This window comes from Anarhichas minor, unplaced genomic scaffold (genome assembly GCF_050575085.1).
Source record: "Anarhichas minor isolate MPS153535 unplaced genomic scaffold, ASM5057508v1 ptg000002l, whole genome shotgun sequence".
In the NCBI taxonomy this organism is placed as follows: domain Eukaryota; kingdom Metazoa; phylum Chordata; class Actinopteri; order Perciformes; family Anarhichadidae; genus Anarhichas; species Anarhichas minor.
In genome coordinates this window covers 350,849-373,386 of record NW_027466448.1, presented here as the reverse complement: position 1 = coordinate 373,386, position 22,538 = coordinate 350,849, and the positions used below count along the sequence as shown (strand labels likewise).

Here is a 22,538-nt window from a genome sequence, read left to right as displayed (position 1 = left end):
GAAGGGACAGCGTTGGTAGAGTTTGGATCTTTTCGTGGGATTAACAGAGAAACACAGAATATCACCAGATGAAGACGTTGATGTGAGATAAGGGCAGCGAGTAAAAGAGAAAAGATAAACAGATGTACAAAAGTATCTCTTTTTAAACCCTGAGGTTTGGGAGCGCTGAGGTCCTTCAGCACTGTGAATATATAAAGAACCGCTCCCGGCTCTCCGTCGGGTTCCTCTCCAGCATCCTGTAAATGAGAACCGCTGTGTCGTGGCTTTTTCTGCCATCTGAAAGCTCTTGGTATGTTTCTAAAAAGGTGTTCTGGACGTGTATAACCCATCCGCGCTTTGGGTTCGTGTACTGTGTAATCGGCTGTTTTCATTAGAGAACGTGTGTGTATCAAATGAATTGTTAATCATGGTAATTTTAATGTTCTTTAGTTGGATAATGGATCATCGTTGGCACTGTATACATACTGTATGTTAGAAGAATTATAAAGCGATTGTAAAAAGGTCCCGCGGTGACGTGCAGACGTGCAGCGCCGCAGTTAACGAGGAAGACGTCTTCTTCATACCACTTTCTAAAACGCTGACGTTTGTGTTTTTCTATGAATGAGTTCACCGTCGTGGTCCAACAAGAAAGAAGTGGAGCAACACAATAATGTTATTATATTTGGGAAATTATGAACTTATTTAACTGCAAATTTGCTAGAAAAAAGAAGGAAAACCAGTTTTTTAATATGTAAACTATTCCACATATTTTGTAACACATTGTAATTGCCATTATTTTCTATTTATTTTTTAATCATAATCGTCATTGTACCTGCAGTTACCTTGTCCCTGAACCTCAGAATTAAATCACTTTATCTGAACACGGTTTGTTCTGGTGTTTCTGAGACGACTCATGAAGTGATTCTTTATACGTTATCAGCTTCTTCTTCTTCTTCTTCTTCAGTATTTACTTGTTCTTCTCTTTGTTTGAAGATATTTAAACTTTTACTTCTCTACATTTATTCTTTACAGCAGCGTAAAACTCTGAATCTCTAAACTTCACGCAGTTTCATTTCATCACGTTTGAGGCCAAAGGGATAAAATGATCTTATATTAAAACACATTTGTGTATTTTTACTGCAGAACAAGTACTTGTACTTTTGAGACTTAAAGTAGAAAATACTTTAGTTTCAGTAGAATCAGAATCCGGTTTATTGCCACAGAAGTTGTCACATGAAGGCAAATATATTTTAATTAAATAAATTAAGAACAGAAAAAATTACAATAAACACATTTAAAATAATGAAATATGAACAATGTAACTGCAGATCTTCTACTTCTAACGCAGCAGATTTAATTGTTTAATCTAATTATTTGATTATTTAAATAAATTAATTGTTAATACATTATTTTTTAATCACTTTTACTTCAGTAGCAGATCTGAGTACTTCTCCCCGCTGGAGTACAACAAGTGAGTAAATTATTTAGTGCATTTATTTATTTTATCAACTTTTGTTTTTTGACACATATTTAAGATAAAATAAGATATAATTGTGTTAATGCTGAAGGAAATTATTGTGCCAGAGTTTCATTAAAGATTACAAAAGAATAATAAGAAAAAAACAATAAATATATATGAACAATAGAATAAAAATAAATAATACTGACACCATTGCCAAATGGAACACAATAGCAATAAGAGTAAGGTAAATAAAGTAAACAACAAAGATGAATACAGGAGTAAATCATAAAGTGTATAAGAAGTGATAACACCAGAGTTTAATGAAACTAAAATAGAATGAGAGATGTTATCAATGACGTTGAATAAGTAGAAAGTTATATTGTAGATTAATAACTAATATTGCACATGAAATTTAAATATTGCACCATGTTGAAAGATGTTGCACATAATGTGGTTATTATTGCTGAAAGTGTCCTCGTGAGATTATCAAACATTCTTCCACTGAAAGCCTTCAGACCTGATATTTTGGGTGAGTTGGATTCTCGCACCTTTTGCACGCGCGTGCATGTAATAACGACAGACGGTGCGCGGTCTGGGTGGATGTTATTTAGTATTTTATTAATCATCTCACCGCTTCACACGTATCTTCGTTCCTATTGGTCCGTCCTGGAGCCCTCGCTGATAGAACGCGCCTGTGATTGGCTGTCGGCGGCTCCTCTACGTCACCGGTGCTTCGGCCCTCCAGCACATAAATACGGACCAGAATAGATTGTGTGTCGTTGAAGTGCGCATCTCCATCACGGACCACAGAACACACGCGCGTCCACAAAGATGGGGAACCCCAGAGTGTTCTTTGACATCACCATTGATGGAGCCAACGCTGGCAGGCTTACAATGGAGGTGAGACCAGCACTTCATTTCAGCTTTAAATATAGATTTACGTTTAAAAGGCCTCTGTCAGACAGTACGTCAACTTCTCTCATGCAGCTTGTAGGCTTCCATTTTGGCAGCCTTTTGCATAATATATAGCCTGCATATTGTTTGTTTTTAATATCCTGCGATATGATTAATTGCATAATGAATCACATCCTGATGGAAACGCCCAGCAGCAGCAGCAGCACAGCTGGAAGACTAATAAACGTTATAGTGCAGTTATAACGGGCTGTAAACCTCTGGAGCAGCTTATCACACGTGTCTCCACATATAAACACAATAATGAAAAGTCAATTCATCCATTAGACATTCAAATTCTAGTTTAAATGTTTATCTCAGCTTCTTCCTGTCGGTGCATTTAGAGTCAACCCTCCGCCTGCTTCTGTTCCTGCTTCACTCACTGAGTCGTCTTGTGTTTTGCAGCTCCGGGCCGATGTGGTCCCAAAGACTGCAGGTAAGATTCAACAGAATCTCAGCTGAAGATTAATTGTGAAAGTGGGTCGAGGCTGTGGGTGTGAAGGCGTTGATCAAAAGAAGTGTTTGGCTGTTTGCAGAGCTCAATGTGAGAAGAGGAGATGTGTTGATGAGAGGAGGGAGAAGATATATTTAGTGTAGTGTGCTGGTATTAAGAGTAGCTATCTGTGCAGTGTCAGTGTGAATGTGCTGTGGCAGGAAGCTTTGGACCGGAGTGAGACTCTCATCATCTCAAGAGGGAACTAAATACTGAAGTTCAGCTGACCACAACGTAAATCAAAATGACCACAAATAAAATCAAAACAACCACAAAGGGACTCAAAGTGACAACCGAGACACAAAAACAATCATAAATAGTCTCAAACTACTACAAAGACACACGCAACAACCACAAAGAGACTTTAAAGGACTACAAAAAGATGCAAAACAACCACAGAGACTTAGAATAACCTCAAAGACTAAACATCCACAAAGAGACTCAAAACAACCTAAAGAGACTCAAACTACTTCAAAGAGACTCAAACGATGTAAATGAAAATAGAAACATGAAGTAATCAACAGCTGTCTAGTGACTAATACTTACTGGTGATATGAACTTATTTTTTTGTATCTTAGTTGGTGTAAGTATATTTAATGAAGCGACTTGTCTTTTATTTTACAGAAAACTTCCGTGCTTTGTGCACCGGAGAGAAAGGCTTCGGCTACAAGAACTCCACGTTTCACCGACTCATCCCCAAGTTCATGTGCCAGGTAACGTGAAGGCAAGAGCTGTGTCCTGTTTCCTGCTTCGGTCACATGATGGAGATTTGATTTCTGTTGCCACAAAAATACTGAGTGAACTCTTTTATTTCAGGGCGGGGACTTTACCAACCACAACGGAACCGGAGGCAAATCCATCTACGGGGAGAAGTTTGCAGACGAGAACTTCCAGTTGAAGCACACGGGTCTGGGCACGCTGTCCATGGCCAACGCCGGGCCCAACACCAACGGGTCCCAGTTCTTCATCTGCACGGATAAAACGGACTGGTGAGCTCCACTCTGGACCCTCGAGTGCTGCTGCATTCAGGTTCCAAAGCAACAACAGAGAGAGTGTGGTCTCCATGCTAATCAGGCTTCCTCTTCTTCTTCTTCTTCTGCTCTCCAGGCTGGACAAGAAGCACGTGGTGTTTGGCAACGTCGTGGATGGCGCCGACGTCGTCAAGGCGATGGAGAAGCAAGGCACAAAGAGCGGCACCCCGAAAGCCAAAGTCGTCATCGCCGACTGTGGGGAACTGAAATAGTGCGACAAAGCTCCTCCAGTCTCCATGCACCCTTCATTATCCACATCCCAGTTTGAGATGAGTGTTTATCTGCAGCATCAGCAGGAACACACAGAATGAACTCTTCATCCTCTGGACGTTTGCTTCCTGCGTTGATGATCGTCGTGTGACATTTTGTACCTTCTAGCCCGTTCTCTGGGACCACCTTTCTGAATAAAATGATGCTGATGGTGTAAATAAAAGAACTTGAAAGCTTACTCTGTTTGTCCTGTTATTATTAATGGCAGTCAGAACAAAACAAGTATTTTCCTTGTTGCAGTTGACACCTTTCACCACTAGAGGTCAGTACAGACATGAACTCTGTCGTGTTTCTCATAACTTTGTATTTTTCAGTTCTGGTGATTTAATCTTTGGTGCAAAAGTTATATTACTGCAAATAAAAAAACAATACTTGTATTAACAAATGTGTATAAAATCTCGTTTCATGCACCTTTAAGGAGTACCTTCTTCCTCCAGAAGTACTGAGTAAATGTACTTTCAGCAGGAATATTTATATTTTATTTAAATCTTTTGACAGACACAGAGCTCTAACTGAAGCACGTGTCTCTGTTTGCCGGCAGACATCTCGACATGAGGTAGGTTCACTTCCTGCACGTTGCCCTCTGGACCTCCCATCGTCCACCGCGCTGCGTCCTGACGCTTCTGAACACGACTCATTTCAAATAACTGATTTTCATGGTGAAACCCGCCCATGGTGTCGTGTTACCAACCGACAGCGCCTGGCATTAAACCCCGCCCATCGTCGTTCCTATTGGTCCATTCATGAGCCTCAAAGAAAAGCCTGTTTGTGATTGGCTGTCAGCCGCTCTGACGTCCCCGGACAATGCATAAATACAGGCGAGGCTAGAGAACCGAGGCGTTGCTCATTCCAGTGTTTTTCCACCATAACCAGATCTCAAGCGTGTTCGTGAAAATGACGAACCCTAAAGTATTCTTTGATATCAACATTGATGGCAAATCGGCCGGCAGGATCATAATGGAGGTAAGATGCACATCACGATAATCAATTCATTTTTCTCACTTTGCGTTATTTCAGCTGTGATGCGTTAAATCGCTACAATGTGTTCCCTCCATCTGCACGGTTTGCTGACGGCTTTGTGTCTGTGTTCTGCAGCTGCGCGCTGATGTGGTGCCAAAGACTGCAGGTATGTGAGCTCTGCCGAGGAGGACGCGTCGCTGCAGCAGCACGAGCTGCGGAGCCGCTGCTCTCTGTCCGCACTCCTACAAAAACGTTTGTGATTGGCTGAAAGTCCTCACCTGAGCGGTTAATCATATACAGGGCGAGGCCGTGGCGGCGTGGGAGCCCGAATACTCAGTTACAGAGCCAAGTGTGGGCGGATAGTCGCACCACGAGAGCCGCTGCTGCTGCTGCCATTACTAATGCAAAGCCGGAAGTGAGACCACGAGTATAGGAAAAAAACTAACTCGCTTGAAATGTGCTGGTTTTAGTCCTTTCCACCCGGTGGACGATGGCGATATATTGGTTAAACTGTCCTTCAACGTTAATGCAACTACCAACAAAATAACCTGCATGATGCGGGAAGTAGTTCGTTCTATGATCTCATTTAAACCCAGTGGCCGAAGAAGGAAGTGCCGCCATGCTTCCTTTGTGCACGCAGTAGCTTAGTGGCTCAAATGCGTCACGCCGTTTCTGACATTTTCTTTAAAGCGAAGTGCATGAATGCAAAACGACCACAAAGATATTTCAAAGACTCAAAACAACTTCAATGACATTTTAACAACCTTAAAGAAACACAAAACGACCACAAAGAGACAAAACGACGTCAAAGAGATGCAAAATTGCTATTAAAAAAATTTAACATTATCACTAACAAATTCAAAACGACTACAAAGTCACAGGCGGCCACAAAAACGACATCAAGGAGACGCACAACGACCACAAGTGATGCCGTATTCCTAGAAAGATTCAACGTGCAGCATCACTCTGCATGTAAAGCCGTGTTACAGGTGCAGAGGTAGTTTAAAATCATTGATGCAAAAGAAAAAATAAAGTATTCAACTGTCCAGCTAGTGACCTCGGGTGGTTTTAATTTAAAGCAATACATCCATTTTTTTTTACTGGTGACATCAACCTATAATTTAGTTGTATTCTTTAAATGACTAAGTATATTTAATGAAGTGACTTGTCTTTTATTTTACAGAAAACTTCCGTGCTTTGTGCACCGGAGAGAAAGGCTTTGGCTACAAGGGCTCCTCGTTTCACCGAGTCATCACCGACTTCATGTGCCAGGTAACGTGACGGCTAGAGCTGTGTCCTGTGATTTCTGTTTCCACCAGTTCACATCCTGTATTTGTGATTTCTGTTGTCATCTGAGCCTTTCCCCTTTCTGTTTTCTTTATTTCAGGGCGGGGACTTTACCAAAGGCGACGGAACCGGAGGCAAATCCATCTACGGGGAGAAGTTTGCTGATGAGAACTTCCAGTTGAAGCACATGGGAGCTGGCGCACTGTCCATGGCCAACGCCGGGAAAAACACCAACGGATCCCAGTTCTTCCTCTGCACAGTCAAAACTTCTTGGTGAGCTCCGCTTTGACCCGTGTGCTGCTGCGTTCACGTTCAAACCAACTGTCAGCTCATTTCAGATGTTCCTTTCTCCTCTCCAGGCTGGACGGGAAGCACGTGGTGTTCGGCAGCGTTGTGGAGGGCATGGATGTCGTCAAGAAGATGGAGGCGGTCGGCTCATCAAGCGGCAAAACTTCTAAGAAGGTTGTCATCGCCGACTCTGGTCAAATAAAGTGCAACACAGCTCCTTAAGTTCAGATTTAACCATTCATTATCCACATCCCGTTTAATCTTAGAGATGATATATATCTGCAGCATTAATAGACAAACACAAATTTATCAGTTTTATCACGTTTCGTTCCTTCTAATCTGATTTTCTACGACCCCATTTGTCAACAATCTGACTAAAATGATTCTGATTGTCTAAATAAAGCAAGTTTAAAAGTTTCCTTTGTTTGTCCCTCTTGTTGGTGAATACCTGAAATGTTATTTAATTTGTGTATTTAAGTGTTTTTATTAGTTTTTCGCAACGTTAGAATTTGATCACAAGTGACTGTTTATACACAAGTACACATTTTACCACTAAAGGTCATCTATGCAGTATAAATCTATCTATTTAATACAAAATGCACTACAACGGCTCTGATATTTGTTTTTATTGTTTCAGATCAAGTACATAATTTATCAAAACAAAGTTATCAATACTCAGTGTTATTTACAATAAAAACAGAAACGAAAGTAAAAACACAAGGTGACGTACACTCGTATTAAGGCATCAACGTCTCCTTTGCCAGTTTTCTCCTTCAATGAACTTAAAGTGATACAAAAATAAACCCAAAAGAAGTCTAATAGAAAAGTAAAGATATCACAAGAATATAAAGAAGAATCGAGACAGACGACCAGAAAACCCACAAATGCAAAACCCACAGATCATATACAGCAAAGGGAAAATATCCACGGATAGTTCACCTGTTTTTTATTATCGTTTCCTGTTTGTTTTAACTGAGTGGAGACGAAAAGGCAGATTCTGCTGCCCCAGGACATCGTGGTTATTTAACAGAGCGACGTCGGGAAGGAAGTCTGATTTCCTGAACACAAAACGTAACTTCATGCCTTCACAATTCAATACCAAATGTTATAGAATGTGCCAGTTTAAAACATCCAGGATCTCATGAAAATATCTGTCATGCGATAGGGATACAAAGGGGGTCTGATGTGGCCCCCAAGTAGCCACCTATGATGCTAATAATTTAACACACAAATTGTCCCCTTAAACCCGTGATCGAGCTTTCCAAGGCCTCAAACCCAAATTCTTTTGGAAAATATATGCGGTGAGAAGTTAGATGAGACGATCAATACTATGCGGACGTCTGTTGTGCGGTCAAGTATGAAGACGATTAGCTTAGCTTAGCATAATGACTGGAAATGTTGGGTAACAGCTAGCCTAGCTCTCTCCAAAGTTTAGAAAAACAAGGCTATGTGGATCATTAAGGGCCGATGCTGCCATGTTAGCTTAACGTCAGTCTGTTAGCATGATATTAGGTATGTAGCCATCATCAGGTGCATATTTCAGACTACTCAGCTGGAAACATTAAAAAGTCTGCTTTAGACAAATTTTCTGCCAACTCAATAGAAACTGGTTAGCTAGAGCTAATAAAAACCTGCTAGCATAAATTTGCGCCACATCATCACACCGTCGCTGTTTGTAAATGCACTTCATAAAAAAATATTGTTTTTTTGAAACAAACTGTAAAACTGTAAAAATGTAAAAACAAGTTACACAGCCAGGCTAGCTGTTTCCCCTTTGCTTCCAGTCTTTATGCTAAGCTAATCGCCTCCTGCCTCAGCTCCATACTTAGCCCATGTGTGGTATTGATCTTCTCAGCTAACTCTCAGCAGGAAAGCGAATAAGCTCACGTCCTAAATCTTCAAACTATACCTTTAAATCTCCACAAACTGTACAAATCCACCAATCAGCTTTTGTATTTACATTTTTTCCCGCGTGTGAGCTGAGGAAACGACGTTACTTCATCATAGTGGTGGTAAATAAACAAAAACAGCACAGACGAAGGCCACAAGTCACGAGAAAATATGTTTGGTACTTGGGGTAATTAATTAACAAACACATATTTGAAAAGCTGGTTTGAGTTTCAGCATCGAGACAAAACTCTCCTGACATCCAGGCAGTTGGTAGCTTTTGCGACGGCACGTTTGAGGTTATTGTCTCCCACTGAACGTCGGCTCTAAATGCTTCGTGTGCTGGCGTATTTAAGTATCACTGAGAGAGTACTACTCTGGCCTAGCTAACAGTCACTGTGAAGTTGGAGTGATACACCAGACTGGAAGTTGTTTCGTAGCCTCGTTAGAGTCTGAAGCACCGTTCGGACGGGATTCATTTTTCCAGTTGAGGTGGAGTGAGTTTCTACTCGTCCCATTCTTGTGTCGCCTTGAGCGAATTTCTTCAAATTCGGCACAAACGTCCACCTGGTCATCAAAAGTTGCTGTGACCTCACAAAATAAGGCTCGAACTCATGACAATTTCACACAGATGTTTAAGATGGAACTGCACCTTGACTGGTTGGCGGCCGCATACAGCCGCGAGGCGGTAATTCTAATTAAGAAAAAGGAGTAAACTGAATGTTCTAACTGAACACCAACATAAAGGCCAACTTGGGAAACAACATCACAGCCATATAAAGCCAGGAGAGCTACACCCCATAAAAGCTCATCAAATATGCTGTTGAAATGCCAGTTTAGAGAAAGTGTTTTTTAAGCCTATAGTACCATTAAAAGTATGCCGAATTAGCATTTAGCAGTTCCCGTTAGCAGTGTATCCATTGACGTACGGACGACTATCACCAGACTACTTTGAGGCTGAAAAAAACTTAAAAACGTGACGATTCTCAAGGACGTTTTCAAGATTTCTAAGTGGATTTGTGGACATTTATTCGCGATGGACATAACAAGATACATCTGGAAGTGTAAGTCACGCTGAATCTGAAAATACGTGTTTCATGTCTGTGAGTTCAGATCTGAGTGAGTTATGACTCTTTATCTTTCTGTTTGTCCTGCTGAATTGTCCTCGTCTTTTACAGTCATTTCCTGTAATTTCACGATGAGTTGAACAGTGAATGTTACATTCCTCCACCTCCACCTGTAATGTCAATCCCATCCCAATGGGCTGAGGTCTCTTCTCTGCTGGGTGAATTTAAGATCGTCACACACAAGATATCCAGTAAAAAACAAAGTCAAGAAAGGACTGTGACTATTTGAAAAACACTGGATTGAAACAATACATCGAACGTGAATAAAACACGTAACAACACTGTAATACAATAATCAACAGGCTACATGACTGTGCTGGTTTAGACCTGGGCTACGACTGGAGTGTCAGTTGTTCTGAGCTCTTAATGACACTTGCTGAATGTACAAAAGTAAGTCGAGGGAAGACCTGCAAAGACTTAATCTATGGGGAAGAATCACTGAGCAAGAGTCTTCTTTCTGAGGGAGGTTGGATTACAAAAGACATGTTTGGCCCACATGTGGACACGCACTCAAAAAACAAAGCGTGGGGCCCCTTTAATCCAAACCCTGAGCCCCAAACCAGCTGATAGGAACACTGCAGATAACCTGGTTTTACTGGTAGCACTAAAGGGGCCAGTGGCAATACTGTTACCTCCATTTTAACCTGGTATTTGTTGAATCCTGCACACCGTCGATCACTTTAACTCATTTATTTTTCCTGGAGACCCAGGACGTATTGCTGGGCCCGCTGGAGGGAAGGGAAGCACGGGAGAACCAGAACCAGGACTGAGAGGAGCAGACTGTCAGACCCTGCTGCAGTAACATGAGAGGTTTTCTAAAGGGAGTCTGGTGCTCATGAGAAACACCACCGCTTTAGTCCACAGGGGGCGCATCAACCTGGAAAAGAAAGTTCCTTGTAGCAACTTTAATGAATTGAGTTCAAGTGACAGACAGTTTGCAGGATTTTGAAAATATATATTATTTCATCTTCTTCCAGGATATTTTATCTCGTTTAAAGATCTTTAAAAGAGCCCTCGAGACATTTGTTTGAAATGTCCTGCAGTAAGAAAAGATGCACCAGAGATGAGACGCCACGTTGAGGGTCTCTGCAGTGTTTTAGCTGCCGAGGATTCTGTTCCTTTCTGTTCTTGGCAGTGAAACATCAGGTCCAAGTGGAATGGTCTGAAGTTTGATTAAAAAATACTTCACTCTCGCATAAGAAGAGACGAGTTTAGCATGTGTGACCTTTTACAGCCAACTTATCGCCTGCATCGTCACAGGTTGCACGTCAATAAACCTGACTCCACTTAACTGACATTAAACGTGTGTCATATCTGAAAGGATATTACTGGAGAGTTCCACTCCAGCGCTCACGTTGTTTCAGAAGCTCAAACACAAATAAACAACAACATAATATAAATAAATAAAAAAACGAAATAAAAAATTAAATAATAAATAAACAAATAGATAACTAAATAAATAGATAAATAAATAAATTCCGAAGAATATCTGATATCAGATATCAGTTATCAGTCAAACTCTGCTGCCACTCAGAGCCACAGTGTCAGAAACCCACCAGTTGCTCCTAACCTGGTCCCATTACCTCTCCCAGTTTAACCCGACTAGCTGCTACCTCATTGTGTGTGTGTGTGTGTGTGTGTGTGTGTGTGTGTGTGTTGAGCGGGTTTTCAGCTCTGCGGCGACGCCTTACGGCTCTCTCTCAGGATGCCGTCCAGGCCGTTGAGCTGGCGGAGGAAGCCCCGGTTGGGGATGACGCCTCGGTGGTCCTTCACGGTTTTGATGGCCTCCACCAGCGTCAGGTTCTGTCGGATCATCAGGTAGGCCAGGACCAGCGTGGCCGAGCGGCTCACTCCCACAGTGCAGTGGACCAGCACCTTACCTGCACACACAATATGAACGTTAATCTGTTGTTGGTTTATTGTTTATCTTTTCACAACTTTACAGTCCTGGTTCACTCGTTTACAGAGAAAAAGCTGTAAAAAGCCACTCAGGAGGTGGTGGAGACCAAAAACAGAGCTGGAAGAGAGACATTCTCATTCCCGACTCGTCACACACGACACGCTATAGGTTTAAGAGCAACGTGTCAAACTATGATGAGCTGTTTTAAACAGGTGGTTTAGACTTCTTAGTTGGGTTAATCGTTAACCATCAGAGTGTAAATAAAGTTTTACTGACTCAGTAGAACATGTGTTTCTAGTCTCTGATCTCTGATCATGTTTCATTGTAAACAACCAACAGGAGGAGAGCTAGTAACGTTAGCAGCACCGCTAACGGCTAACCAACGGAAGTTCACTTCAGTTACATGATGATGCCTTCAGGCTCTGCTCAGTGAACATGAGTACTGGCTGAAGGTACATTATAACGTTATCATGATGTGTTCACATGTCATCTGTAAAATGTAGTTTTGGTGATAAACTAGAATAAATCCAGTAGTTTGAAGGAGATGTTTTCACGTTAATATAAAATAGATATTAGAAATGAATTATGATGTTTAACTTCCTACATGAGCTGTAAGCTCATTATTATACAGCATTAAAACTGATGAGATTTGTTTTAATCAAATAAAATACAATCTTTTATTTCCTTATCATTTGAATGTATTTCTAAATATCCTCCTCACACACACACACACACACACACACACACACACACACACGTTCTCACACTAACCTCCACTCGTGAGGGCTTTGTGGATGAACTCAGCAGCCGGATAGAAGTTGACGCTCATGTCAAAGGTCGGCGAGTCGTGAGCCTCGATGCCGTGATAGGTGACGTCCATCCCGGCGTAGTACTCGGCTCCACCGCGCCACTTACTCTGTGCACAGTTGAGGATGTGAGTGATGCCCAGTTTGGACAATTCACGGCGGTCTGACGCGATGTCTCTGCAGAGAAGAGGAGTCCAGAATCAGTCCGTCAAACTGATGTGTGATTTATATATTTACATAAAAGCGACGTAAACAAAGGCAGATGTGTCACGCAACTAAGTTCAGATCAGGAGGCAACCTCCGGTTCTTAAGAGTGAAGTCGATTCTTCACGTGTTAAAGCTGCATTCTCTCTAGTGTCCACCAGGGGGCGACTCCTCTGGTTGTATAGAAGTCTATGAGAAAATGACTCTACTTCTCTCTTGATTTATTACCTCAGTAAACATTGTAAACATGAGTTCATGGTCTCAATCTCTAGTTTCAAGTCTTCTTCAATACAGCATGATGTTCATTTAGTACATTATGGTCCATTTAGAGTCAAACAGACCATAAAGCAGGGGATGCTTTAGGGCGGGGCTACACAGTGATTGACAGGTCTCTATCAGAGACGTATACGGCGTCTCTACGTCACTCCTCCTCAGTCCAGATATGGTCACTTCCTGTTCACTGGTTGCATAAAACAACAACATCCGTAATCCAAGATGGCGACGACAAAATCACCGAACTCGATGCTTCAAAACATCCACAAACCAACGAGTGACGTCATGACGACTACGTCCACTTCTTATATACATTCTGTGGTTCTGATTCAAGAAAATGTTTTCTCTCATGAAATATTCGATATTTGTACTTTTTGGGACATCAAACTGTTAATTAAATCATATTCAGTGCACCATAATTAATGTCTGAGGTTTTATTTAAGAGTAAATTGATCCACCACCAGAATATAATATTTAATTTAACATAAAAATTGAGACTGAAAAGTACATGATGACCCGCTCTCCCCTAAAATAGTAAAATCATACTTTCCACCACTGATGTATGAAGTAAGTAGTGAGTTATTGTTATTAATTGATGAATACTTTACATTTATTCTGTTTCTTTGCTCTCATCAGAGTGATCTCTTTCGTCATCTGTCTTTTTCCCGCCCACTCACTCACCTGCTTCTCATCTCATTTATTTATAAACCGGTTCGTTCGTCTAGACCGCGTCTGCTGCTTTGTTTCCTCTGCCGGCCTGAACCTGACAGACCGTCTGTGTTCAGCTTCAGGGTTCGAGTCCGTCTCATTATTTATGGGATGTTTGAGATGTTGTTGTGCACACTGATGCACGTGCTTGTTTTTCACTCTCATCTGCTGCATTACTTCACAATGAGTCGTGCATTAGATGAAAGCATTTGTAGCTCAATAGTACGGATGCACGCTCTTGTTCAGTGCTACCGGACGCATGCAACATTACTTGAATATTTCCATTTGATGCCACTTTATATTTGACAGATTTAGATAGTTACTTTTTAAGATTCAGATTAACACTAAATGTTGCTAATATTCAACAATCCACTAATATATTAGGATGTATTATTACAGATGAACTCATCCTTTATTATATTAAATAATTATAAAGAGCTCCATCTTTACCAGCTGCAACATTAAAGTGATAACACTTTAACGCATCAATAATTATATAATAATATAGTATATAATTCTATATTATATCATATTATATTATATTATATTACGTTATATTCATTATATTCAATATATTCAATATATTATATTATATTTATTATATTATTTTAGATCACATTACATCATATTACATTATATTATATTATATTATATTTAGTATATATTTAAAGTATATTTTGAACCAAAAGTACATGCAGGTTTTTGAACGCAGTGAGTTGTACTTGCAGCAGAGTACTTCTACACTGTTTTCCTGCTACTTTGACTTCAGTAACAGGTCTGAATACTTCCTCCATCATGAAGCGTTGCAGGTGGAACTCACTGATCTCCGATGTAGAGCCGCGGCCACACTTCGTCCGCGTGGTTGCAGGCGGTCTTGCCCGTGCACAGGAGCCGCTCCAGCTCGGACACCGTCAGCGTCGGGGAGACGCGCTCGGAGTCCTTTCGGTTCGGAGACCTGGAGCTGCTCCGGGACCGGGAGAACCGGGACATGAACGCCATTTAATCTGAGAGGAGACAACCACCGATTCACCTCATGAAATATTAAAGCGATGAACAATGAAACACGTACAGAAGCCTGGAATGAATCGAGTGAAGGGAAATAATGTCATCATTAGAATATTATCATCTTCAGATTATGTAACAAATATTAACCTGTAGCTTTGTTTTGGTGAATCCTCGGCTGCATGTCTCTGTGTGACTGAAGCTACAATCCTGTATAATAGGGAATAAAGGCGTGCTCGTGCTTGTTGTTATTTACCTGTGTGTTGTTGTGGTCCGTGTCTCAGTGCTGCAGGGCGAGCTGCTCCGCGGCCATGTTGACTCGTGTATGTGCTGAGGGAGGATGGATGAGATGAGGAGGCTGCTGCTGAGCCTCCTCCAGCAGCAGACATCTTCTCAGCGCCTTCTCCTTCTCAACAAGTCCTCATCGAGACGCACGTGACTCCACGGACCCGGGGCAAAGTCACGTGCATGCTGTGTGTCTGCATAAATAGAGTGTGTTGTCTGGTGTTGTTATGTTTTAATTCTGCTGATAATAATCGTGGTTATTTGTTATGTTTAGTTGTTAATGAGGGTCCAGTGTGACGTTTTCTTTGGTGGCGTTTTGTCGCCATCTTCCGGTCAAATGAGGGAAATCAGGGAGAAAAAATAAACAATCTCACCATGAGGTCCATTCAGAGGTGGAGGAGGAGGAAGTATTCAGATTACTCTCTGAAGTAAAAGTACTCATACCACACTGTGGACATACCCTGCTGCAAGTGGAAATCCTGCATGAAAATGTTCCAATAGTAAAAGTACAGTCAGTAAAATATAGTTAAAGTATTCAAAATGTGACTGTTCTACTATTATATATTCTATCAAAAGATTATTATGACTCGTGCATTAATGTAAAAGCAGGATTTTACTGTTGTAGTTGGTTGATTATACAGTTAATGATGCCATCTTTTATTTAATAAAATAAATGAGTAAAAAGTACAATATTTTATTAAATTAAATTAAATTGTATTAAATTACATTTTATTTTATTTTATTCAGAAGAATATAAGCAACTAAACTGGGAACGCGAGCTTTAGAGGAGGAGGGGCTTGATGGCATCATGACGTCAAATTCCTGCGACGCACGTGTGGTTGTAGTGAGGCGCAGAGATGGCTACTGAGAGGCTTCTGTTCCATGAAATGGGCTTAGACGACCGTCTTCTAAAGGTAACAAACCTTCTGACAGCATCAGTACATGTTTAATAAAGTGTTAGTGAGACGTTGAACCTCCGGCTGAAGAATGTAAACTGAAGAAAAGTGACGTAAATACAGAAGGAGTTCGTCACGTCTGAGCTCGCTTGTCTCGTGTGTCTACTAACTAATACAGATGTAACGTGAATAAAAACGTTAAACCTACTTTAAAACAAATAACCTTGTTTATAGTGACGTTTATATCTTTCTCAGCTTGACATTTAAACCTTTGTTTCTGGGATTGAAATGTTCCAACTGATACTTGATAGTTTAGTAAAGAAGTAGTAATACCTCATTGTTAAAATACTACATACGGAGTATGAGATATATGAGGTGTAGTACAGTAAAAATGTTGAAATCTCTGTATTATTAATAATATTCCGTCGTGTTCCGCTCGGTGAACTCTCTGCTTGTCGTCCTGGTTCAGGCGGTTGCAGACCTGGGTTGGTCTCAGCCCACTCTGATCCAGGAGAAGGCGATCCCTTTGGCCCTGGAGGGGAAAGACCTCCTGGCTCGAGCTCGGACCGGATCGGGAAAGACCGCTGCCTACGCCATACCCGTCATCCAGCGCATCCTGGCCTCCAAACAGGTGAGGGGAGAAAAACGGATGTCACCCAGCTGTTCCTCGTCCTCCTCGTCCTCAGGACCGCTCACTGTTTGTTTGTTGTCTTCAGAGCGTCCGTGAGCAGGAGGTCAGAGCTCTGATCCTGGTTCCAACCAAAGAGCTGGGTCAGCAGGTTCAGACCATGATGAGACAGTTAACGGCGTTCTGCTCCAGAGACGTCCGAGTGGCCGACATCACCGGGAAAGCTGACCTGTCTGCACAGAGGTCAGTCCACACACACACACACACACACATATATATATATATATATATATATATATATATATATATATATATATATATATATATATATATATATATATATATATATATATATATATATATATATATATATATATATATATATATATATATATATTTTGACGTTGTGTTTGAACAGGCCCATCTTAATGGAGAAGCCTGACGTGATCGTGGGGACGCCGTCCCGCGTCCTCGCCCACCTCACCGCCCAGAACCTGGTCCTGCACTCGTCTCTGGAGACGCTGGTGGTCGACGAGGCCGACCTGCTCTTCTCTTTTGGCTTCGAGGACGACCTGAAGAGCTTGTTATGGTGAGAACATTAATAATCAACATGTTTAATGCACAGTGGCCCAATCTGTTCTCCACTGAGAACCGCTTTGTAAATAAGTTGTTAATGATTTTGATTGATATCTTGTGGGAGTTTTGCGTCATGATAATCATTTGAGTCGTTGTGCTTTTTAAATTCCTAATAAAAATATAATCTGATCCAAAGCTGCTCATGCTGTATTGAAGAAGACTTGAAACTAGAGATCGAGACCATAAACTCATGTTTACAATGTTTACTGAGGTAATAAATCAAGAGAGAAGTAGAGTCATTTTCTCATAGACTTCTATACAACCAGAGGAGTCGCCCCCTGGTGGACACTAGAGAGAATGCAGCTTTAACACTTGAAGCAGGTTGTCGCCTGTATTTCGCCACTAAAACGAAGCTTTTCTGTGTATTTTCCAACAGTCATTTGCCGAAGATCTACCAGGCGTTCCTGATGTCGGCTACTTTCACCGAGGATGTTCAGGCGTTGAAGGCGCTGCTGCTGCACAACCCTGTAATGCCGTGTTCAGAGTCTCTTTAGAGGAAACAGCTGATCGCTGTTACCGTGTCGCTGGCTCTGGTTCTGTCCTCACACCTGTATCTGTGTCCTCTCAGGTGATCCTGAAGCTTCAGGGCTCTCAGCTCCCAGACAGCAGCCAGCTGCAGCAGTACAGCATCAAATGTGAGGAGGAGGACAAGTTCCTGCTGGTCTACACGCTGCTGAAGCTGCGTCTGGTTCAGGGGAAGACACTGGTGTTTGTGGGCGCAGTGGACCGGAGCTACAGACTCAAACTGTTCATGGAGCAGTTCGGTATTCCCGCCTGTGTGCTCAACTCTGAGCTGCCCGTCCAGTCCAGGTGAGAGGAGAGGGGAGTGGGTTTTACTTAAAGGTACTGTGAGGAGCTTTTATCTGGTCCTGAACCAGTCTCAGTATAGTCCTGATCCTCTATCAGACCTCCATCAGTGAAGAGACCATCAGAGAGAAGATGGTCTGTTTCTATAGAGTTGTTCTTAATGCTCGTCATCGGAGCCACCGGGTCAGATTCTGGTGAAACCAGATGAACTCATGCAGGTTCACCAGAACCTCCTTCATCTCAGACTCCAGCAGAGACTGGTCCACCGTGGACAGACCCAGATCCTCCAGCAGAGACCGGTCCACCGTGGACAGACCCAGATCCTCCAGCAGAGACCGGTCCACCGTGGACAGACCCAGATCCTCCAGCAGAGACCGGTCCACCGTGGACGGATCCGGAGCTCCTGAGGGAGGAGGAGAGCTCAGCTCCCGGCAGCAGCAGCAGCAGCAGCGTCTCCTCCTCCTCCAGGATCAGAGCTTCTCCTCTCTGGGATTCAACACCGACACCACGCTGCTGGAGACCCAGGACGTATTGCTGGACCCACTGGAGGGAAGGGAGGCACGGGAGAACCAGGACTGAGAGGGGCAGACTGTCAGACCCTGCTGCAGTAAAATGAGAGGTTTTCTAAAGAGTCTGGTGCTCAGAGACACTACAGCTTTAGTCCACAGAACCAACACAACATGAAAGTTCCTTGTAGTGACTTTAAGTACATTTTTGAATGTAAGACTTTCACTTTTAATGGTGTATTTTCACAGTTAGTACTTTTGCTTCCGTAAAGGATCTGAGTACTTCTTCCAGCATGTTAATCCTCTTTCCTTTCTGTTCTGGTGGTTTCCTCCTGCAGGTGTCACATCATCACTCAGTTCAACCAGGGCTTCTACGATTACATCATCGCCACAGATGAGCTGAGTCTGGCCGACCCCACTGCTGCTCCGGAGACGGCTGGCAAAGGGAAGAAGAAGAAGAGGAGCACGGAGAGAAGAGGAGGAAGGTGAGTCGAGGGAGGGTCTTGAATGTTCTGCTGTGGACGTATTTTAGACTCCTAACAGAATCTCTATCCGGTTAAGTGAACGCTATGTTGAGTGTTTCCACCTCTTTACCTTGCTGTCAGACACTGAAGCTGTTATCTCTGATCTCTACAAAGACAGGAGCTCCTGCTCTACTGCTGCCTCCGTCTGCTAGTCCTGAGAGGTAGAGTCACTGTTTCAGTGAATAGAGTCCGATGTCTGTGTAGAGATCATAGACGTTTCAGTAACATCAGGACATGAATACATTCAGATTACAACTTCAATGAAACCTGCAGAGCACGTTGGAGATGGAGCAGATCTTCTACGAACACTACTTATTGATACGAGTCATCAGATGAGTTGATCAAACAGACGGACTGTGGTGTCATCTGGAGGTCTTTAATGACTGAATGATGTGTTTTTAAAGGACGAAGGACAAAGAGTTCGGCGTCTCCAGAGGTGTCGACTTCCAAAACGTTGCCAATGTCATCAACTTTGATTTCCCGTTAACCGTGGAGTCGTACATTCACCGAGTGGGACGGTGAGTAGAGTTTCAGTTCAGTCACACGTTCATGCATGTCTGATGAGAATCAAATGCTGATGTAAATCTATATTTCATTCTGCAGAACGGCGAGAGCAGACAACCCCGGCACCGCTCTGTCCTTCATCTCTCACACTGAGCTCAGTCTGCTGTCGGAGGTGGAGGAGGCGCTCACAGGAGGTGAAACACACGACTGAACCTCTGATCTGTTAACATGAAGTAGAACTCTGAGTTTTGTGTGAAGTAAATCCAGTTAGTCCTGACCTCTATGAGAGCTGCTAATGAGCAAGGCACCAGTGTTTAACCCTCACCGTTTAGAAGGAAATGATCATGTTTATGTATTTATATGGAACGTTTGTTGTTTTTAGATAAAGCTGACTCGGGTCTGAAACCGTACGAGTTCAAGATGGAGGAGATCGAAGGCTTCAGGTACCGGTGCAGGGTGAGTATCCTCCTCATCGTTTGAAGAACACACGATGAAGAGGCTTAAGATGAGCTTCAGCTGATGAAGCGGTTTGTGTGCAGGACGCCATGCGCTCAGTGACGAAGCAGGCGGTGAAGGAGGCGCGACTGAAGGAGATCAAACAGGAGCTGCTCAATTCAGAGAAACTCAAGGTGACTGTGTGTGTACGCTTTGTGTGTGTGTGTGTGTGTGTGTGCGTTTTTGTGATTGTGTGTGTGTGTGTACGCTTTGTGATTGTGTGTGTACGCTTTGTGATTGTGTGTGTACGCTTTGTGATTGTGTGTGTGTACGCTTTGTGATTGTGTGTGTGTATGCTTTGTGTGTGTGTGTACGCTTTGTGATTGTGTGTGTGTATGCTTTGTGTGTGTGTGTACGCTTTGTGATTGTGTGTGTGTATGCTTTGTGTGTGTGTGTACGCTTTGTGATTGTGTGTGTATGCTTTGTGTGTGTGTACGCTTTGTGATTGTGTGTGTATGCTTTGTGTGTGTGTGTACGCTTTGTGATTGTGTGTGTGTATGCTTTGTGTGTGTGTGTACGTTTTGTGTGTGGTGTGTGGTGTGTGTTTTGTGATTTTGTGTGTGTGTGTGTTGTGTGTGTGTGTGTGTGTACACTTTGTGATTGTGTGTCTTGTGTTCTGTCTCTCAGACGTATTTCGAGGACAACCCCAGAGACCTGCAGCTGCTCAGACACGACAAAGACCTTCATCCTGCCGTCATCAAACCTCACCTGAGGAACGTCCCCGAGTACCTCAGTAAGACACTTGAAGTACCACAAGTACTCGTCTGTACTTGAGTAAATGTACTTGGACAGAGATGTCGATCATTCGTAACTCTTCGTCTTCGTTTCCTTCAGTTCCTGAGACCCTGAAGGGCGCCGTGAACCCGCTGTCCAACCGCAGGAAGAAGAAGAAGCTCAAATCCACACCAGAAGGAGTCGTCAAGAGCAGCTTCAAGGTCAGAACAAATGTTTATAAATCTGTTAAAGTTGACGGAATGACATGAAGCCAACTGTGGTTCTCGGTGTCCAGTGAGAATTTAGTTCTGAGAGTTCAAACAAGGCACCACAGCAGAGCGCCATCTGCTGGCTGCAGAATAATGGAAGAAAATAATGAAACATAATTCTGGATTATGCATGACGTAAAACATCCTGCTATCGTTAATCAATATTCTATATTTTAATGTCGGTGGCAGATAGAACAGCTTTAATTGGCTCATGAGCCACGATGTGCGGCTGATTGGCTGTTTCTCTGCTGCGATCTGATTGGCTGTTGTCCAAATACAGTTGCTGTCATTGGCTCGTTGTCAGACGTTAGCATTTAAAAACAATAATAACTTCTCACAAGATCACACAAAAACCTGAGCCGCCGGACGTTGTTATAAACCAAACGTGGTGTAAGAATGAACCGGTGTAACGCGGAGTGGTTCTCCAGCTGACTGCTCGCTCGTCAGAGACGACGTCGTGTTATTCAGAGGCTGCTTGTTACCTCGTCAACTACAGACTTTCAGGATCTTTCTGAGAAGATTAACAAACATTAAAGCAGCAGGACGACGCGGTAGAATCTGGCTAAACGTAGCTTCCTCACACTGATGAGCAGGAGAAACAGGTAAGTGCTCAGTCGGGTTATCACAGGTGTGTCACTGTTTGGGGAACAAGAAACGGGCACATCGTCATGTTCTGGTTGTGCATCGATGCAGAGTTGTTGTTGCCATTTGTTTACTTTTTAAAAAACGCTACTAAAGTCAACATGATGATAAACTAATAACTCTGAGTCCATCTCAGGCTCTGGGAACCGTTTTCGTCTTAAAGCCCAAATTATGAATCAAATAATTGAGAAAATAGTCGTTAATGGAAATGATGGTTAGTTAGCTTTACCGTAGTTATCTGGTCGATGTTCTACAGAGAATAACATCTGAACTGCACATTAAAACCATAAATGTTTGAATGAAGCGATGCGTTGGAGTCGTAACGTTGATTTTGATGTAACCTCTCGTAGAAGAACATCCAGGTGAAGAACCCTCTGAAGAGTTTCCGGTACAGCGGAGGGAGGAACAGGACAGGGAAAGCCGGCCAGTCGTAGCTGCGGAGCTCGTGAACGTGGATCAGTCGTGGATCGTTACCTGTGCACAGACTTCGTCTACAGCGGACAAATATGAACTGAACGGACTCTGGATGACGTGGACGCTGACTTATGTGAACTTTGAAACGAGGAAAATGCAAGAAACATCTAACGTATGTGGAGGAATACAGTGTCTGTGTTTTCTTATTTCTAATACATCTGTTGTGGAACCATTGAAAATGTTTGTTAAAATAAATGATTTCTTCTCAAACTTTTGTTTTGTAGTTCCAGTGTTTCATATTTACAAAGAGGACATGTTGATGTTTAGCAGGTCTGTTAATGATTCGATCTTTTATATGTCGTATACGTCTCTGGTAGAGACCTGTCAATCACTGTGTAGCCCCGCCCTAAAGCATCCCCTGCTTTATGGTCTGTTTGACTCTAAATGGACCATAATGTACTAAATGAACATCATGCTGTATTGAAGAAGACTTGAAACTAGAGATTGAGACCATAAACTCATGTTTACAATGTTTACTGAGGTAATAAATCAAGAGAGAAGTAGAGTCATTTTCTCATAGACTTCTATAC

General features: G+C 42.4%; 4 protein-coding genes across 4 annotated transcripts; 3 read left to right on the top strand and 1 right to left on the bottom strand.

Moving 5' to 3' along the window:
- The first annotated feature begins 957 nt into the window (after positions 1-957).
- LOC142966884 (peptidyl-prolyl cis-trans isomerase-like) lies at positions 958-4,354 on the top strand. Its single transcript, XM_076107085.1, has 5 exons — positions 958-2,341; positions 2,798-2,828; positions 3,510-3,598; positions 3,702-3,874; positions 3,993-4,354. The coding sequence occupies exons 1-5, from the start codon at positions 2,273-2,275 to the stop codon at positions 4,126-4,128; spliced, it is 498 nt and encodes a 165-aa protein (XP_075963200.1). The 5' UTR covers positions 958-2,272; the 3' UTR covers positions 4,129-4,354.
- Positions 4,355-4,997: 643 nt separating this feature from the next.
- Positions 4,998-7,138, top strand: LOC142966724 (peptidyl-prolyl cis-trans isomerase-like). Its single transcript, XM_076107079.1, has 5 exons — positions 4,998-5,149; positions 5,282-5,312; positions 6,330-6,418; positions 6,534-6,706; positions 6,793-7,138. Exons 1-5 carry the CDS (start codon positions 5,081-5,083, stop codon positions 6,941-6,943), a joined length of 513 nt encoding a protein of 170 aa, XP_075963194.1. The 5' UTR covers positions 4,998-5,080; the 3' UTR covers positions 6,944-7,138.
- Positions 6,792-14,625, bottom strand: dusp26 (dual specificity phosphatase 26). The gene is made up of 3 exons (XM_076107067.1): positions 14,447-14,625; positions 12,407-12,618; positions 6,792-11,615 (listed from the first exon to the last, which is right to left on the bottom strand). The coding sequence occupies exons 1-3, from the start codon at positions 14,623-14,625 to the stop codon at positions 11,404-11,406; spliced, it is 603 nt and encodes a 200-aa protein (XP_075963182.1). The 3' UTR covers positions 6,792-11,403.
- A 1,106-nt stretch (positions 14,626-15,731) lies between these two features.
- On the top strand, positions 15,732-22,219 carry ddx56 (DEAD (Asp-Glu-Ala-Asp) box helicase 56). Its single transcript, XM_076106802.1, has 14 exons — positions 15,732-15,827; positions 16,279-16,440; positions 16,526-16,680; positions 16,856-17,026; positions 17,450-17,540; positions 17,642-17,883; positions 18,725-18,871; positions 19,315-19,428; positions 19,514-19,608; positions 19,797-19,870; positions 19,954-20,043; positions 20,537-20,642; positions 20,744-20,844; positions 21,885-22,219. The coding sequence occupies exons 1-14, from the start codon at positions 15,771-15,773 to the stop codon at positions 21,966-21,968; spliced, it is 1,689 nt and encodes a 562-aa protein (XP_075962917.1). The 5' UTR covers positions 15,732-15,770; the 3' UTR covers positions 21,969-22,219.
- Positions 22,220-22,538: the final 319 nt, after the last annotated feature.

Excerpts from the sequence above, each read along its gene's own strand:
- LOC142966884 (XM_076107085.1), top strand. The coding sequence starts at position 2,273 with ATGGGGAACCCCAGAGTGTTCTTTGACATCACCATTGATGGAGCCAAC. Across the intron at positions 2,829-3,509 it reads TGTGGTCCCAAAGACTGCAG|AAAACTTCCGTGCTTTGTGC; the intron begins GTAAGATTCAAC and ends TTTATTTTACAG. Across the intron at positions 3,875-3,992 it reads TGCACGGATAAAACGGACTG|GCTGGACAAGAAGCACGTGG; the intron begins GTGAGCTCCACT and ends TCTGCTCTCCAG.
- LOC142966724 (XM_076107079.1), top strand. The coding sequence starts at position 5,081 with ATGACGAACCCTAAAGTATTCTTTGATATCAACATTGATGGCAAATCG. Across the intron at positions 5,313-6,329 it reads TGTGGTGCCAAAGACTGCAG|AAAACTTCCGTGCTTTGTGC; the intron begins GTATGTGAGCTC and ends TTTATTTTACAG. Across the intron at positions 6,419-6,533 it reads TCACCGACTTCATGTGCCAG|GGCGGGGACTTTACCAAAGG; the intron begins GTAACGTGACGG and ends TCTTTATTTCAG.
- dusp26 (XM_076107067.1), bottom strand. The coding sequence starts at position 14,625 with ATGGCGTTCATGTCCCGGTTCTCCCGGTCCCGGAGCAGCTCCAGGTCT. Across the intron at positions 12,619-14,446 it reads CGGCTCTACATCGGAGATCA|AGACATCGCGTCAGACCGCC; the intron begins GTGAGTTCCACC and ends TCTTCTCTGCAG. Across the intron at positions 11,616-12,406 it reads CAAAGCCCTCACGAGTGGAG|GTAAGGTGCTGGTCCACTGC; the intron begins GTTAGTGTGAGA and ends TTGTGTGTGCAG.
- ddx56 (XM_076106802.1), top strand. The coding sequence starts at position 15,771 with ATGGCTACTGAGAGGCTTCTGTTCCATGAAATGGGCTTAGACGACCGT. Across the intron at positions 17,884-18,724 it reads GAGCTGCCCGTCCAGTCCAG|GTGTCACATCATCACTCAGT; the intron begins GTGAGAGGAGAG and ends TTCCTCCTGCAG. Across the intron at positions 19,429-19,513 it reads TACATTCACCGAGTGGGACG|AACGGCGAGAGCAGACAACC; the intron begins GTGAGTAGAGTT and ends TTCATTCTGCAG.